This window comes from Macrosteles quadrilineatus, unplaced genomic scaffold, assembly GCF_028750875.1.
Source record: "Macrosteles quadrilineatus isolate MER2022 unplaced genomic scaffold, UCM_ALF_1.0 Scaffold_2__2_contigs__length_208266976, whole genome shotgun sequence".
Taxonomy (NCBI): domain Eukaryota; kingdom Metazoa; phylum Arthropoda; class Insecta; order Hemiptera; family Cicadellidae; genus Macrosteles; species Macrosteles quadrilineatus.
In genome coordinates this window covers 8,304,559-8,323,701 of record NW_026542595.1, presented here as the reverse complement: position 1 = coordinate 8,323,701, position 19,143 = coordinate 8,304,559, and the positions used below count along the sequence as shown (strand labels likewise).

Sequence of the window (19,143 nt, the reverse complement as noted above, 5' to 3'; positions counted from 1 at the left end):
ACTGCTTGAGTCACCTGTTCAGGTTACATAATCAATGGGTATGAAAATAAACATTTTTATATATTCCTTAAGAAGGAAAGAGTTGTCCATTACATTAGGCCTAATGAAAAACTAATTGTATTTTCTAGATACATTGAAGTGTCAGACATCATCGTTTCCTGCAATCGGTGTACTTCTACATTATAAAAAGAAATACAGTAACGTCTCAAAGCCTTTTGGAACGATATGAAAGTTATTCCTCAAATACCAGCACTAAAAATCTCTCAAAAGTGGAAAATTGGTCGTTAACACGTATAATTTGTCAATATCATACAGCTATTCACTGAAACATATATGTTTTTGTAAGTCAGAATATTCAATACTAAAAACAGAATTACTGTATACACAAATCAGATCAAACGTTAAAATACATTTTTTATAGTAACCAAAACAAAATGCATTTTCTCAATGTAATTAATTTAGGCTCCATGACAGAAATAGTTTATTGATCAATATGAAGCAACTGTTTCATTAAGAATTGTCTGTAGCTTCATTTAAATGGTTTTAACTAACAGCTGAAGGAATGCTATTATTATTTAACTAGAGAACCCGTGCGGCTTAATGAGCCGCATAGTATGTAACAAAACTCTGAGGAAAACGTTATGCTTAAATTCGAGTAATTCTAGTTACATCTTAGAGTAGTTTAAACACTTGTTAGATACTATTTTTAAATATCTCTATTTGCGTCGTAATAGGTTCACCTACCCACATTATTTCCGCTCTCAGTTTTAACTGATAACTTCTGAATGCTAAACGATCTGCTTCAATTCGAGTTAACATGTTACAAAAAGGTTTTTTCCAGAATTGATAATTAAAGAAAACTGTTGCCTTGCTGATAGCCTGTGTTGAGTAATTTAAGTTTGGGTAATTTTATTTCTTTAATTTAAGACTTCCAGAATCAAAGGAATTTTCTCCGTAGAGAATCCGGAAAAGGTGGGTGATATCAGACATTTCATGTGCTCAATTTTTTACCCACAAACTCTGGGTTACCAACTGGACAGCCATAATCTGCATTGAATAGGCTAAAGAAGCAACACCATTGAAATATGGTTAACGTATTTTAACGTGTTGTCTGTCAGTCACAGTATATGGCCCGCATCATAACGTTCTCACGTTGTTCAGTGGAATTCCTCTTTTAATACCTGTACCATAGTTTTGAAAGTATGGATTCATTTGTCGAAATAGGTTAAATAACTGATAACTCTTCTAGCTATAAAATTTGGATATCAATTTTTATTTTCTCTTTTTGAAAAGCGTATATTATTTGCCTCTCCTGAATTATAAAAAATAAACATGACCGTAACCTCAGTTAAAGCTTTTTGTTTTATTTACTCTGAGCCGTAACTATTCGATCGTTAAATACATAAACACCGATTCCTTCACTTATGATTGATCTAATATTGCCACTAAGTTTTTGAAACTTCTTATTTTTAACTTGAAATGTCTGGATTGTGTTGGTGAATTCAGTCCAAAAATTGTGTGTAAGTTTGTCAGAGATACGGGCAACACAACCTAGAAGTAAACAATCCATTTGAGTTTTTCTCAATTGAAGTAGACCTAGTAATACACAAGTTTACAATAAAAACATAAGGTCCACAAATATTTGGTATAATCTTACTACTTGAACTTATCATAGTCAAGGCATTATTACCAGTTTCTACCAAATGTTTTGAAATTTCTCGATCTGTAAGTGTCAGAAGTAAACAATTCATGCATGCATTCATTTGATCTGTGATTAGGCAAGTTTACTTTAGCAACGTGAAAACACTATGTGCTTCGTATATTTTTTCACTTCCAAAGTAAGTTGCATAGCATAACTGTCAAATATTATTCATCTCACCAAGTGATTTTGTATCTGGATGGGTATCTGTTAGACCAGGCCTCTCTTTTTCTACTTTCATCATACACATAAGATATCTTATTATTAATTGTCTCCTCCTCCCGTTTTCAATGTTTCTTCTTTGAACTTGAGGCATGTTCTGTTCTTCCAACAAAACTTATAAACTGTTTAACTTGGTCTTAACCTACTGAATATTACAAACAATAATATTTACTCCCAAAAAGCTAATGAGTTTCTTTTTATAAACAGCTGTTTGTTTTTAAATTTCTTCTGTGTATTTCTTATGGGGAAAACCCGACTTTTGAGAGGGTCTCATTCCCTTAAGAGTAGGAATTTTAAAATTGTAAAACCTTATTGCAAAACTACATATTGAGACGAATCTTTTGACACCCTAAACGTTGAAATTGGTCAACAAATGAGGGAGGAGTTGCGTTAACAAAAAACGGCTTCACGTATTATATATATAGATGCCTTCTCTGCACAAATGTCAACAATCTGCAAAAATGTAAACAAAATAAATGTTGAATATTTAAGGTTTTCAGAATTTTTCACCGAAACAAATATTATACTTAAACATAATATATAAGGTACCAAATAGAAACTCTCCTGGTTATTTTGGTGGTGGAACCACACTGATCGGTAAAAGAATCACAGAGAAATTGGTGAACATACATAGAAAAAAAAAAACATCGCCACAAACAAATTGAGAACCTCCTCCTTTTGTTGGTAGTGGGGAAGTTGGTTATTTTATTTATTTTATCTTATTTATCTTATCGGAAGAACTTATTTTATCTAAGAAGTGTTTAAGAACTTGCACCAAACACGACTGCATTATACCTGCCCAGTAAGCAACAGTTAACCTACACAAAGTACACTACCCAACTAACGTTGCGTCGGCGTCCCGTCACTGCTACCGCCTGAAGAATTGGTTCTCAGTGTTCTTATTTTTTTCTATGCTAGTGCCAGTGGCATTTGTGCAACGTTTTTGTAATTGTGCCAGGAATTAAATCCGTCCCTTCCGCATCTAAGTCTGAGACAATACCATTTTGTTGTTGTTTTGTGGCTAGCAACATGCCAATTGGGTTGTGTTATTCTTAAATATGATATCAGGTGCTCTAAATATGAATACTATTTAATATTGAAAGTTTTGAAATTTGCTACGGTAATCATTGAATTACATTACTGTAATTACAAATTCCTAACGCTGAACTCAGATAAATTAATATTCAACTACCTTTCAAACTTTGACTATTGATACAACTTATTTTCTTTATCCAATACCCAATTCAAGTTTTCAATCATCTGGGTTAAAATGAATTATAACATTAAATGCCGAAAAATTAAATAAGAAGAATGCAGCCGAACGTCGAACGTCAGCATCGGACACTGCAGTTGCCATATATGGCTGAAAGCGTCCGTTGTCTGCCGATCTTCCCTACTTTTCATAACGTACAAAAACATAATCAGACTTGAACGATCCCAAGTTTTAGGTTAGACTTTGTAATTAGTCCTTTTGTTCGCTACAAGTGTAAAGACTACAACGAATTTCAATTTGGTAAAACGATTTGCAATAAAAATTATTAATGTTTCCCTGGTATAATAGTTTATGTATATAAAACATATTTTGGGGGGGTCATGACCCCCCTGACCCCCCCCCCCCGGGACCGCCCTTGCGCCCCGTGGATGAAAAACTCTAGCTAGAAAAGTGCTCCATGCTGAGCGATGTGAAAACGGCCTCTGAAGAACATTCGGCAGAACCCAAAAATCTGAGAAACGGGAGACACAGCCAGTGAGTACCAACCACGCAACAAATTAAACTGTGCCGTTGAGCGTTGAGCACGTACACACAGCACACAGCGATGGTTTGGCTCACTGCAAGCCTATATTTGCTGGGCTAGGCATACTTACAGTGTTTAGTCACTATATCCTCGCCTGCATAAAATACAAGGTATTAGACAATATCGAGGAGTTTCCTACCAGAGCAGCAACACATCAACATCTTACTAGGCATCGTACCCGACCAGATGTCCCTAGAGTTAGGCTGTCAAGGACTCAGAAGGCCTTCAGTAATGGAGCAATAAATATATACAACAAATTGCCAAACTCCATCCTGCACCTTGAAAAAAGAAAACTCCTTAAGATGGTTACAGCGTATCTCAAAGACAAAGCCTACTATTCGCTGAAGGAGTACTTTGAAGACCCTCTATTAGGCCTAGGCTGAAGTATGTCTGTCCACAGCCTCAATTTTAATTATATGTTAATTGTATGTTGTATATGTGTAAATAAGTGATTTTATGTTTTTAATGACACCATCAATCCCCCATGGGGTAAAAGACGCCATAAATCCCCCATGGGGTAAAAGATGAAGAATCGGTAATCTAAACTTATAAAAGACAAAGCCCTCACTGACTCACTCACTCACTCACTTAATCTCATCACTAATTCTCCCACTTCCCATTTACCTAGGAGGCTGAAATTGGGTACACCGATTCTTTGGGCATTAAATAGGAAAACTAAGTAGTTTTTATTCTGATTGGGTTTTCGGGCTCCGCCCCAGTGGCTCTGGAGTTTCCCATGTTAACCTTATGAGTACTCATATTTATATGGAATTAAAGAATCTTAACAGCTGGTTCAACTAAACAAGTTAATTGTGTGATGTTCAATAGCATTAAAGAGTTAACACGTTCACTGCTAATGACGCACTTGTGCGTCATCAGTATATTTGCAGGTATATAAATATAATGTATACAATTATATAATATGTTTTAATTCACAATTTATATGATTCAATTTATTTAATTAAAGATATATTAGCACTTCATATACATAATCATGTTCATGTTTATGTTTTTAGCCATATATAAAAGTATAACATATCATTAGCAGTGAATGTGTTAATAGGATTACCAACAGGGTGCAGCACTATTATTTTTTTACATTTATGACAACAGCTTGCAACCAAAAGGTGAGTAAGCGCAGCAAACAAACTTCAATCAGGACGTGATTTTAGGTTTACCAACAGGGTGCACCACTATTATTTTTTTATATTTATGACAACAGCTTGCAACCAAAAGGTGAGTGAGCGTAGCGAACGAACTTTAACCTGGAGGCGAGTTAACGTAGCGAACGAGCTAACCTGAAGGCAAGTGAGCGCAGCGAACGAGCTCCAACCTAAAGGTGAGTGAGCGTAGCGAACTTCAACCAGGATGTGATTGAGCCATGCGAACGAGCTCACTTATGAAGTTAAACGGGGCAAAGACCGCGGGTATAGCTAGTAAGGTAATAAGTTATCAGTTTAAATCAGTTTTAAAATAAACTGTTAAAAATAAAAACCGAAGACAAGAAAAAATAATACTTATTCCCATTAGAATGAACTAAAGTTTAATGTAGAGCATTAAATAGAAATTAACAAATTTAAATGTAATAAATTGTTTTTAGTTATGATTATTAATGGTTGACAAAAATGTGATAAAAATACTATTCTTGCATTGACTGAAAGCAGTGAAATGGATGTAAGTTAAAAGATTGTCTAGTTTATTAATTTTCCCTAAAAAATTAAGGACCATGCATAAAGATTTTTGGTTGTTTTATAATTGAACTGCCTAAATCAACAACTCTTAATATTGATCAATATCAGTCGTAAAAATTATGAGAGTAGTTGTAACTAAGGCATATTCATTCTTGAAAGTTGCCGGACCTTAAAGATAAGATAAATTATGTCATTGCTGATGGGTATTCTGCAACAAATTGCCAATTTTGTTTGCCTTTTGAATGTAGTTGTTTTTCCCTAAGTTATTTACCAATTATTACAGATTGGCAGATCTGCTGTTCACATGGGCTAGATATGCTGCAAAAAAAGATGAAAGGTCAGAGTCTGTCTATACTCCAAGGTCTGAAATGAAAAAGAAAACCGAAGCAAAGCAAGAAAATAATGACTCTAATAATATACAAACTAGTTAAAATAGCAAAATATTCAATTGAATTGTATCGTGCCAGATAGTATCATTTTGTAGCCAATGCTAAACCGTGGAGGGTCTGTTGTTTCACATATGCAACTATATAGTTTATAAGACTGTTGACTACCACAAAGATTATTTATTAATAATTTACATGTTGTATATATTTGTATGTATTGTTAAGTTTTTTTTTACCGAGTGATCGGTACAAATAGACTGCCAGTTGTGAAATAAAACTGAATTTTTCTAGTCAGAACCCAATGTTTTTTTTTTTACTAACACCAAAATCCTTTAGATAAATTTTGAAATTGTGTATTTTTATCAAATTCAATGCACAAATTATTGGAAAAACAATAAATGTTATTTTTTAAATGTGCATTACAACATTGCTTCAACTAAATTGATCAATGTTTTATCTTGTTTGTTTGACATACTATGTGGGATACTATCATTTGTCTATAGGATTCCAGAACACCAATGGACAGAAAACATACAATGCTGTATAGGCTGGGTCAATATAGTAAACAATAAACAATTAATAAAACGTTTTACAAGTCAAAATATTCTTTTATGTCCTAAAAACAGTGTTTCAATAACAAATTATTAATGACTATTTAAAATTTATCTAATGGTAACACTTGAATAATATAGTTTGGTAAATAGCAGGGTGTTCACATTCTGGAAAGTTAGGGATAGTCATGGAAAAAAATTCTGGTCATTGAAAGTCATGGAAATAGGCAAAAAGTCATGAAAATCCCCAATGATGGATTTGAGGGGACTTTTCAAAGCTCTACTCGGCACGCCGTAACCCCAACTATTGTGTAGTATTTCTTCAGTATTTTTCACAAATGTAAGACAATTCTATTGTCTTAAATTGTGCTTGGATTATTTTAAATAATTAATCTTTTTCTTTTTTGTTGTAGGATGTTGGTTGATTAGTCATACAAAACTTTCCCTTCTAATAAACTCATTTATGATTAAGTTTGTATTTAGTTCAATACAATCTGTCCATACTTGATCTTATAATTTAATATTTGAGGATATTGTTGCAACAGTATTGTATATTAAAATGTTAACACTTTATTATTACAACTCAAATTGCAATACAAATACAGTGCTGTTATAATGCTTTGAGTTGTCTTAAGTTAAGTCTTTTCTAAGTTGAGCTAAATTTTGGGTACTTTGGTATTTTTTTTTTTTTTTAACATCGTCACATTACATCAATTCTCTTGACAGGTGATTTGTCATTTTAAAAGTCTAATAAAATTATACATTGAAAAATCTACATTATAAAATACAAAACAAATAAAGCAATCAATACAAACCTATGGGAGAAGTAATACCTTTCAAATTGTAATCACATCTCCAAGATATTCTTCTAGTGAGTAAAATGCCCTCTCCAAAAGGAAACTTTTTAAAGATGATTTAATTTAGAAACTGAGGCAATGTTTTTTATCTCAGCAGGTAGTTTATTGTAAAACTTTTGACCCTATATACTGAGGAGATAAATGAAATATTTTAAGCCTATGTTGAATTGGTTTTATAATATTTTTGAATCTTGTGTTATGTGTATGAGATGGTTGACAGTCCATGAATGTATCGAAATCACTTTTAACCATTAATGCCAATTTGTATATATAAGAGCTAAAAAAGGTCAAAATTTTAAACTGAATAAATAAATCTTTACAATGTGTTCTATTGGGAACTCTGGCCATTATTCTTACTGCTCTTTTTTGAAGGACAAATATTTTTTTGGCCTGACTTGATGAGCCCCATACAGTAATTCCATAATTCATAATCGATGAAAAATATGCATGATATACTGCTATTTGTGTTTTTAAATTAGTAGTATCCCTGATTATTGTAAGAACAAATGTTGCTGAACGTAGTCTTTTTGATAGGTTTTTAATGTGATTTTGCCAATTTAATTGTGAATCAATATCAATTCCCAGATAATTTATTGATTTTTGTGAGTGAATTGAATTAAAGTTTGTATTTAAACAGATTTCTTGGTTAATATTGGATGCAGAAAACTGAATTAGTTGGGTTTTTTCTACATTCATGGACAGACCATTTACTGCAAACCAGTCCCCGAGAAGTTGAAATTCCTGAGTTATTGAGGCTTGTATGATATCATTGTTCTGTCTTGTACAAATTAGAGCTGTATCATCTGCATATTGAAAGGTAGACATCTTAGTAGCTTTACATAGATCATTAACATATATAATAAATAAACAAGGGCCAAGAATGGAGCCTTGAGGAACTCCACAGGGGTTTATGTTCCACTCTGATTTATAATTTCTCTGCATTTTTTGTACAATAAGTCTTTGTTTTCGGTTTTTTAAATAGGATCCAAACCACTTTAATTCAGTGTTTTTTATTCCATGCTTACTTAGTTTTTCTAAAAGTATATCATGATCCACACAGTCAAAAGCCTTGGATAAGTCACACAGCACACCCACAGTCTTCTGCGAACCATCCAAGGCTTTCGCAATGCAGTCAATTATTTTTGTTATGGATTTTTCAGTACTAAGCCCTGGGCGGAAACCAAACTGTGACGGATTTATTAGATTATTACTTTCCAAAAATTCTGTTAGCTGAATCTTAACAATTTTTTCAAAAATCTTTGAAAAACATGGCAAAATTGCTATAGGACGGTAGTTAGAAGGATCGTTGACATCACCCTTTTTGAATAGCGGTTTAATCTCAGCAAACTTAAGCTTATCAGGAAAAACACCCTCGTCAAGGGACTGATTTACTATTTGGCATAATGGATGTTCGATAAATTTAAAGACTCTTTTAACGACAAAAAGAGGAATATCGTCCCAACCTGAGGACTTAGTGTTACTGAGAGATGCAAAAACTTTTCTTAATTCGTTAATTGAAACCTTTCTAAATTTAAATGTGAATTTGGAAGGTGGATGATTTTTAGTTAGTAGCTGAATGGCTTTAGATTTATCTGTTGACTGGTTAGCATACTGAGAAATATTAATAAAAAAATTATTGAAGTTATTTGCTACCGCTACTGCAGAATTTTGTGTATTCCATTCATGTTGGAATTTAATTTCTACTGGGGTATCAGATATTTGCTTATTAAGTCCTGTTTCATTTTTCACTACTACCCAAGATGCTTTACTTTTATTTTTAGACTTATTAATAAAGTCATCATTAGCTTCAAGTTTTGCTAGTGCAACTACTTTTTTGAAAACCTTTCTGTAGTTTTTGTAATAAGTTAAAAACTGAGGGTTTCGATTCCATTTTGATTCTTGGTGCAACTTACTTTTATTATCTGCAGAAATCTTTATTCCTGTTGTTACCCAGTTATTTTTCTTCCGTTTATTCTTTGGACAGTCAATTTTTTTAGGGAATGCCTCATTGAATAAATTTAGAAAAAGTGTAAGAAATGTATTATAATTGGTATCTACGTTAAAGTTTTCAAAAAGGTTCCAATTCATGTTGTGTAGTGTGTTTTCAAAGGTTTGAAAATTTGTCTCTGTAAACTTCCGAATAAACTTTTGATTCACGCCCTCAAGTCTTAGAGAGGACATTTTCTCAAATGACAAAAGTAAAACTTTGTGGTCTGATGCACCAATGTCTGTGACTAAACTGCTTGTATTTTTTGTCTGTAAGTTATATTGTCAATACACGTACTTGAGATACTGTTTACCCTAGTTGGTACAAAAACATTAGGTTTAAATCCAAAACAATCACAAATTTCCAGTAAATTATCAGTACTTACTTTATCAGTTAATAAGTCTATATTTGTATCTGCCATTATAAAAACATTTTTTGACATTGCTTCCAATGCAATTTTGTCTAATAACATTTCAAACTTTTCTAAAAATATGTTATCTATGTCATTGCCTGGAATCCTGTATACTGATATAAAGATTGAATTCCAGTCCTTAACTTCAATGAATGATCCTTCAAAACAATATTGTTCATTTAAAAATTTTAAGTCATTTCTAATTTTAAAACTAACGCTTTTGTCAATCATCAAACATGAACCTCCCCTGCATTGATCTATTCTGGCGTAACAGTCAGCAATTATAAAACCATCTAGTTTATTTAATACATTTATATTTTTTGCATCTAGCCAATGCTCATTGATAGAGATAACATTAATTTTGCAATTCTTATTTTCCATGAACAGACTAAGTTCCACATGGTTATTTAAAAAACCCTGAATATTAAAATGTAATAAAAACATATCTTTACTCAATTTATTCTCAGACACTAACTTTACCTGTGCATCAGTTATATTATCTATTTCTCTAAAAAAAGACCTTTATTACTATTTCTAAGATTACTATTTACAAATTCTCCCTCTACAATACTAGTACTATGTACAGCAAGACAATCTTCTTCGTTAACCTTGGACACTTTCACTGTGCTCTGCTTTTTTTCACTAGAAACTATCACAGGAGATATTGTTGTTGGACAGTCTTTGAGGGCCGCTGCATAGTTCACCAGGTGATGTCCTCTCACTTTAGGAGTTGAATGTACAGTGATTGTAGAGCCAGGAGTTGAATGTACAGTGATTGTAGAGCCAGGGTCAAATTGGCTAACAGACAAGATCTCTGAGTTTGTTGAAGACAACACTGATGAAGGAATACGACTTGGAGATAAGTTGTTTTTGCTGGTTTCAGGTAAGGCATCTGAATTTTTGTGTTTTTCCAATGGAGTCTGTGTAGGTGCTTGTAGACTTTCACATGTAAGTTTTCGTAGGTAATTTGTAAAGTCTTTATGGGTCATGCCATTTCGCAGTTGCCGGAAGGACTTCTGGTAATACGAAACAACTGTAATGTTTGCATGCGTTTCTTTTTTAAATTTAATCAGGTTAGATACAAACTGGCTTGGACTCACCCTGTCTCTAACACACCCAATTGGAGAGCATATCAGATGTTTTAGTTTTTTTTCTTAAAATCTTCAGTTAGATGTTCAAACACAGTCTTGTAATCATCAAGGGTTGGTTTACCAAAAAATCTGTCTTTTGTGACAAGACTGTATACACAGGCTCCAGCTTGACTATTTTGCAGTGTAAGATGATCGGTAATGCAATGAGCTGCTGTTGGTTTCTTAAAGTGCTTTGCGAACACTACAGCCACACCCGCTGACATACGCCGGTCGTCGTCAAAATCTCCAGAAATGCTATGAGCTACTGATCTGTCATTGTGGTACTTTTCAATCATTAAAGACATAGGCATTTCAGTGACACTTATTCCTTCATGATTTTCTGGGAATGTTTGTATGATCTCAGGACAGGATGGAACTACCTTTGTTGTTTCAAATATTTGTTTAAGTTTGTATGTAATAAGTTTAGCCACTATGTACTTTCCTCTGTTATTTATGTGTAGGCCATGATATGAGAAATGGGTTCTCTTCAACACATCCAGATCAACAAGATGTAAAGATTCCAGTCTATTAGCTAATTCCCTCAAGTAATTATTTACAAGACATATTTCGTCATGAACTGCATGCTTCTTGTGGACATCAAATCTTTGTGGTACGGTTGTAACCAATACTGGCTGTTTTTGGCTTAAAGTCTTTAATTTGGCTTCTAGGGATGAGTAGATAGGAGTCATATAGTTTTTCAATGAATCATTAGATCCTCCAATAAGAATAACTGCATCATATTTGTATTTTGAAAGCAATGCAGTGTCTGTTACTTGATTGAATGAGGCGTTAGGCATTACTGTACCCGTTGCATTTATTTTATCATTCATTTGACTTAGCTTCCATCATAGATTTCTGCCCTGGCTGTATTATACCGAGGCCACATATTTTACAGCGCTGCGGCGGTTATGTTAGGTTGGTATATCATAAACATGTTTGTAGGACTTTCCTCGTTTCAATGATCAACTACTCGTGGAGTAGTGTCCCTTAACATAGGGAGTCCATATAGTGACAAAGTTATCTGTCCGTTAACAGCTCATATTCTACCAAAACTCACTGCTAAGTTACTCACTATGACACCTGGTGAATCCAATTGGCCTCAAGAAGCTCCAACTAGCTTAGCTGATCCATGATTTCATGATTCCTGGGTCTGTAGATTTGATACTTGGAGCTGATGTTTATGGAAGTATCATTCTTCCTGGACTTATCAAGGGCCTCTCACTCCTATTGCTCAATTAACCATCTTTGGTTGGGTGTTATCTAGGCCAAGTGGATTTATCATCAATGACAATAAATCACCAATGTATCATTGCCTACTGGAGAACAAAGTAGATGATTTACTTCAGAAGTTTTGGGAACAGGAAGATTTTGCAAAAGATCCAGTTCAGGTTAGATCTCCTGAAAATCAAAATTGTGCAGAACACTTTCAATCGACACACTCTATGATTGAAAGAGGAAGATATGTTGTTAAAACTCCCACTAAAAGAGTCTGCCAAAAATCCCGGACAACCTCATTTGTTTGGTAACACTGAAGACAGCTACTGGAACACCCAAGCCCTCTTCCTGCCACAGAATAAAATTGCCCAGTTTCCTGTTGCAATTTGGGGGGAATATGTTAGAAGTTCTCTGAATACTATGTACTGCCTGCCTTTTGTGCACAAATCATATGTTTTATTATATTATTAATACATTACTTGTTTACATTTAGTCAGTTCTTAAAAAATCATGTTCATTAAACCAGCTCTTACGTTTTATCTTTTTTACTGTATCAATATTACTATCTATCATTAACAGACTGTTTATAAAAAAAGATACCTTTTGAAGTGTACGAGATGTAAGAGAATGCAACTATGGAAGACGGTCACAGTGCCACCTTGATCACGAGATATGATAATATTTTCAACCCAAGGGACTATCATGGTGTTGATATAATCACAAGAGACAGTCACGGTGTTGTCATGATTGCAGAAACAATATGACCAATTACAGCTATAGGAATACAATGTGTTAAGTTTTTCATGCAATTTTTACTCCATTTCCGGCTATACTTTGAACTGGATTCTGTTCCAATTAGTTACCAGATTAACTAACATTAAGTCTAAAGTTACTAAATTCACAAGTAGCATAAACTTGATGGTAACAGACACTTGACTATTAATAAAAGGACAAAAGAACTGCATCAACAGTTAATACTTGTTTAATAACAAAAGAAAAGCTGAAATACAAAATAAATAGTTAGGATATAATAATAAATAAACTAAGGCAAAATAATGATCATTCTAATAACTCATCACCCTCTGTGACTTCTTTTAAGTTAAGAATTTCTAGAATTCCTTGTCCTTTAGTTTCTGATCGGACTATTTCATCCACTTCTCTGAAGTTTCCTGGGTCTGCCAGGCAAGTCTGTGATGACAAAATTTAAATTAGTTGTATGAATATACTTTACAAACTCTTAAAAGTATATGCCTAACAATTTAAATCCTACTCTCTTTATCTTTTTTGTGTGTTCCTAACAATGAATTAGAATTTAAAATATAGGATTACGCCAGATATATTAACAACATATTACATTACCACCGCAACACAACTTTTACTATATCACATTTACTAACAAGAAGAATTTAAACACAATTATAATGAATCTTTGCTAGTTCAACTTTAAGGCATACTCTCTCTCTTTCTTTAGTATTACTCAGAAGAAATCTAAATAAGTACAGTCACTTTGCCAAACCAAAATCCTCCTATGCAAGAATAATAACCTTTCCTACCACTTATTCAAATAGTCTGACATTTAATTTGATGTAGTTTAATTTCCCTTCATTTATAAACCATGTTCTGTTACTGGAAGGTTCTAAGTGATATGTTTTAGCGAATTTCCCATATAGGGAATAAGCTATTACCGTAGTACTCATGGTAAGACCTGGACGCGGGACCGATTTTTTTTTTCATTTTGAGGTCCCTAGAGGCCAAAAACACCATCCGTTCAAATTCATATATATATATATATATATTTATATATTTATATATATATATATATATATATATGTGTCCGTTAGCACGATAACTCGAGCAAAAATGATCCGATTTTTATGAAATTTGGTACAAACGTGTAATCCTACGTTTATTCGAACGAGTTCGCGATCCAGCATGATCGGACCATGGGAACGGGGGTTTACGGGGGGTTTTATGGGGTAAAAATAGGTTTTTACCATTTTTGACCCAAAAAACATAAAATTTAGCAATTTCTTTCCAAACCATTTTGTAGAGCTTAAAAAAACAAATAATTTAGTATATTGAAGCGTTGTTATGCGCCTAATGGTTACGGAGAAAATTCCAAAAAATTGTAAATTTAAAATTCCCATGTTATTCTTATGGAGAATAAGTAAATTGTTGTAGTTTGCTTGTTTATGAACATATTTTGATCAAATTTGGAAAATGTTTTTATTTCTTACTAACTATTAACGTTTTACAAAAAAAAAACAGTTTTACCCTCCCTGATGCAGCAAACCTAAGTACTAGTTAAACTAATTCTACTTAAATAGAGAATAAATGTTATATTTTTAAGTAGACATTTCAGTGTAAACCTAATCAGTCAAATGGAAATTCGCTTAGTCTGTAGGTTTGCTGCGGCGGGGGTATTAGCGAATTTCCCATATAGGGAATAAGCTATTACCGTAGTACTCATGGTAAGACCTGGACGCGGGACCGATTTTTTTTTTCATTTTGAGGTCCCTAGAGGCCAAAAACACCATCCGTTCAAATTCATATATATATATATATTTATATATATATATATATATGTGTCCGTTAGCACGATAACTCGAGCAAAAATGATCCGGTTTTTTTTTAAATTTGGTACAAACGTGTAATCCTACGTTTATTCGAACGAGTTCGTGATCCAGCATGATCGGACCATGGGAACGGGGGTTTACGGGGGGTTTTATGGGGTAAAAATAGGTTTTTACCATTTTTGACCCAAAAAACATAAAATTTAGCAATTTCTTTCCAAACCATTTTGTAGAGCTTAAAAAAACAAATAATTTAGTATATTGAAGCGTTGTTATGCGCCTAATGGTTACGGAGAAAATTACAAAAAATTGTAAATTTAAAATTCCCATGTTATTCTTATGGAGAATAAGTAAATTGTTGTAGTTTGCTTGTTTATGAACATATTTTGATCAAATTTGGAAAATGTTTTTATTTCTTACTAACTATTAACGTTTTACAAAAAAAAAACAGTTTTACCCTCCCTGATGCAGCAAACCTAAGTACTAGTTAAACTAATTCTACTTAAATAGAGAATAAATGTTATATTTTTAAGTAGACATTTCAGTGTAAATCTAATCAGTCAAATGGAAATTCGCTTAGTCTGCAGGTTTGCTGCGGCGGGGGTATTTGATTATACCACATTTACAATAATTTCACAGTATGATTGATAATTACCAGATTCAACTCGCCATCAGTCCATTCCTCATTCTCCACTTTGCTAGTTAGTTTCACAACTTTGTCCCTCAACTTCCTAGCCTCTTTACCAGATATTACTATTCTGAGCCTCATTTGTGCTCGTTCCAATGGCATTGTTGCTTTTAATTGAGGGATCACATCTAAAGCCTGTAAGAAAAAAAATTCAATTTCTACTTAGCAATTGTACGATTTCATGATGGATTGTAGCACAAAATGTCATAGTGCGTCTGCTGATACTGCAAACAGAGTCCTAAGGGAACTTGTACTGCAGGGTTGCCACCGTAGTAAGATGATAAAATTCATGGGTTTCACTGATAGTTAACGCAAATAAATGTTTTGCTGATTTCCGAAAATGTACATTTAAGAGGCAGTTTCTTTGTGCATTAATATCGAATAGCCTTTCAAACATGAAACAACTATTTTAGAGTGATTAAAAATATTTTTTTAGAACAAAACAGAACAAGCTATTTCAAATTAAATATTGGAGAAGAATAACAAAATATTTTAGTCTAATTCAGTCTGTAACGGTCAAATATTAAGAGTAGGAACGTTGCTGTTTCGTAATTCAAATAGCGCGGGGTTGTGGTTCACTGAGCGGCCACGCACTACGCCAGCGTCGCGACCCCTATAACAGCCGCACAGTATAGGGGCTAGTCACTTGAGCGCTGGGCGAATAGCTAGCAACATCTCTCCCTGGTAAGTGGAGTGGAGTACATCGCGAAACCTTAGGTCGAGGGCGGAATAGCCCGGTAATAAGCCAGTATTGAACAACCCTGGTAGCGTTGAATACTAGGGTTAGGCCGAGGGCGGAATAGCTCTTGGACCCGCGTATATTGCGAGACGATAGGTCGAGGGCGGAATAGCCCGGTAATAAGGTAGATATGGTGGAGGCAGATATGTATAAGGTAATTGAATGGCTAAGGAACGATAATTTTGTAGCCTTCGCCCATACCATCTCCGGCGACTACCATCACCCAAGAAGAATCACTGCTGGTGTGGCCAGGGCTTTTAGGAAACACTTTGGGAAGCCCGACTTAAAAGATTGCCTAACAAACTTTTTGTCATGCCAAAGGACCATTCCTAAACAAGCAACGGTATATAGGGTGCGTTCACAAAGAAAGCTGGTTAAAAGTAATTTACTTTCAGCGCTTGTTCCAAGTGCTTGAGAATGCTATTGTGTGTTCACAACAAATGCTTGCATTTCAAGCTCAGTGTAGTCTTAGTTTTGGTTGAGACAATATCTTCCTCAAGTGATGAAGAGTTATTTTTGATTAAAAATGTAGAATTAAAAGTTCGTAGAAGGAAAGTAGGTGTTCATGAAATTAACCGCGTAAGAGGTAGGTTCGGGGAATACCACCATCTATTTCCTCAATTGAAATTTGACAAAGTGAGGTTTTTTTCTGATATGAGAATGGAGTTAACCACGTTTAATTACATCCTCAAGAAAATTGAAAGTGTTTTAGTGAAGTTTTGAGGGAATTGGCATAAGCAACCTATCCATGCACCAGAACGAATTTTGGACCAATAATAAAACCTAAAAAATACTCGGAGGGAGTATTAAACACCCTACGTAGCTGATTAATTATGATGCAAACAATATTGTGAGATATATTCAAATGTTTTAATTTTCTAGGTAAATAAAGTCAAAGTATACAAGATTTATATAATAATCCAACACTTAATTATAATATTAAATTAAATGTGATTGTCTATCATCTTAATACATATGTTATATTTGTACTATTCAATACGTTATTGAACATTCTAGAGAAAAACCACAATACGTGGATAATATATTTTTTTGGAAATTGGAAGCTCTAAATACTTGAGCTATCAACTAATCGACATCCATACTGCACTGTTAGTAGTTTGTAACTGACTGGTTCGGTCAACAAGCGCCGGAAAACAAGTACGAAACGTTCTTGCGTGCTTGTCAAAGCTTGTAGCAAGCGCTTGCTAGCCGGCACAAGCTTTGTCTGTGAACGCACACGTTTGATACTATGTTGACTTTTCTCACGCCGGTTCGAGCTTCCAAGCACTTGTAACCAGCTTTCTTTGTGAACGCACCCATAGCCTTATAACCAAAGAACACTTCAACGGCAAGTTTAACCGTAGCTACTGAGCATTTTTCAAAGTTCAATCTCTACCTGCAGATCAGTGAGTATATCACAATAATAAGCAAAAATAAACTAATGGAAAACTTGTATTACCTTTTGTTAGAAAGCCAACCACTATTATTGTTAATCAGGGCACAAATTTCATCAATTTAAATATAAATCAACAACATAATACATAACAGTTTTTATTTTAACTCGTTCCATAGTTCAAAACGTGTATGCATTTGCATTAATTTACATCATCATTTAAAACATTGAGTAAAGAAACATAGTTATGTCATAGATATTTAATTGATTTTAGAAACAAAAGTGAATTGTGTGCACCATAGTTTTGTGATTTTCTCCATAGTCATATTGAAAAGCAGAGTTGTAAAAACATAACTACTAAAGAGGTTTCTGTAAATGTAAAAAGAGAACGAATGTGAAGTAATTCATAGAAGAAAATATAAGTAGTAGCTACCTCTGGACAGAATAAAAGTAGGTATAGTTGTAATTTAGTTTGTAAATTGAATTAAAACACAAAAGTAAGTGTAAACATTGAGTCAGTAAAATTGTAAAACTGTGCCATTACATTTTATATCTCTGTATCAGCAAAAACAGTGTTTGTTTCAATTTTCTTTGACTTTTTTAACCGTTTTTACTTGTTAATTATATTGAGGTTAGTGTAGTTTCCTATTGTAACTATGGCAACGGGACCAGCACCAGATCATGACTATACTCAATTTATAGACGAACCAAGTGTTATTCTAGAGATATCAAACTTTCAAATCACCGGTGAAGAAGATCTCAAATGTGATAAAAAAGACTCCGAAAACAACTGGCAAACTGTTATATCAAGAAATGGCAAAAGAAACTTGATGCTGTTACCGGAACATGGACCAAAACGCCATCGCATTCATCAAACCACAGCAAAGAATGTTGGTTCTTCACAAGGAATTACTCTCAAAAACAATTTTGCGCCACTGTCCTCCGATGCAATGGAAGATGAACTTGTGACTAACAAGCCTAAAGAGTCAAAACCACCACCAATATTTCTTCCTGGCGTTACGAACGTTGCACCCATGATCAGATCTTTGAATACAATGGTGACTATCAATGGATATTCCTACAAATGCCTTCCCAAAATTAAACTGTTTCCTGCAACCTCTGACGACTACAGGAAAATAGTGTGTGGGCTGACAGATTTGAATGTATGTTTCCATACATACCAGCTGAAACAGGAACGTGATTATAGGGTCGTACTGAAGGGAATGCACTATTCAACTTGCATTGACGACTTAAAGGCTGCTATTGAGAAAAATGGACACAAGGTAAGGAATCTAACTAATGTAAGGAACAAATTTTTGAAGAAACCAATGTCTCTTTGTTTCATAGACCTAGAGCCTAGTGACAATAATAATGAAACATTTAATAATTTTCTGTGGAATATTTAAACATAAGGAAATATTTCAAACACAATTCATTTTAAATGCTAAGGTTTTATTTGAACCACCTCAGAAAAAGAAAGAAATTGTCCAATGTAAACGCTGCCAGCAGTATGGGCACACTAAATCTTACTGTCACAACAAGTATCGTTGTGTTAAATGCACACAGGAACATGATACCAAAGACTGCCCTAAACCACCTGATGTACCCCCAGCTTGTGTGTTGTGCTCAGGAAAGCACTCTGCAAATTACAAAGGTTTTGCCCTGTTTATAGAGATATACAAAATAAGCAGTTCCCCCCTCTCAGAAAAAAAGACTCTTGGTAATAATCAAAGCAATCTGGGTCTTCAGAGTCTTACACAAGACAATTCTAATACCAGTAATACCTTGACGAAAAGTTCATTAG

At 33.9% G+C, this 19,143-nt stretch overlaps 2 protein-coding genes across 2 annotated transcripts in view; one reads left to right on the top strand and one right to left on the bottom strand.

Annotated features, from left to right (window-relative positions):
- The window catches only part of LOC128986650 (corrinoid adenosyltransferase MMAB-like), an 89,810-nt gene extending 83,727 nt beyond the window's left edge, over positions 1–6,083 (top strand). The window contains exon 5 of the mRNA XM_054407122.1: positions 5,692–6,083. Coding sequence (XP_054263097.1) covers positions 5,692–5,839 — 148 coding nt within the window. The 3' untranslated portion in view covers positions 5,840–6,083. The remainder of the gene's footprint in view (positions 1–5,691) is intronic.
- A 6,829-nt stretch (positions 6,084–12,912) lies between these two features.
- LOC128987674 (ribosome maturation protein SBDS-like) overlaps positions 12,913–19,143 on the bottom strand; it is a 39,118-nt gene continuing 32,887 nt past the window's right edge. Inside the window, exons 4-5 of the mRNA XM_054408651.1 lie at positions 15,175–15,342; positions 12,913–13,134 (exon numbers count right to left, since the gene is read on the bottom strand). Coding sequence (XP_054264626.1) covers positions 13,006–13,134; positions 15,175–15,342 — 297 coding nt within the window. The 3' untranslated portion in view covers positions 12,913–13,005. The remainder of the gene's footprint in view (positions 13,135–15,174; positions 15,343–19,143) is intronic.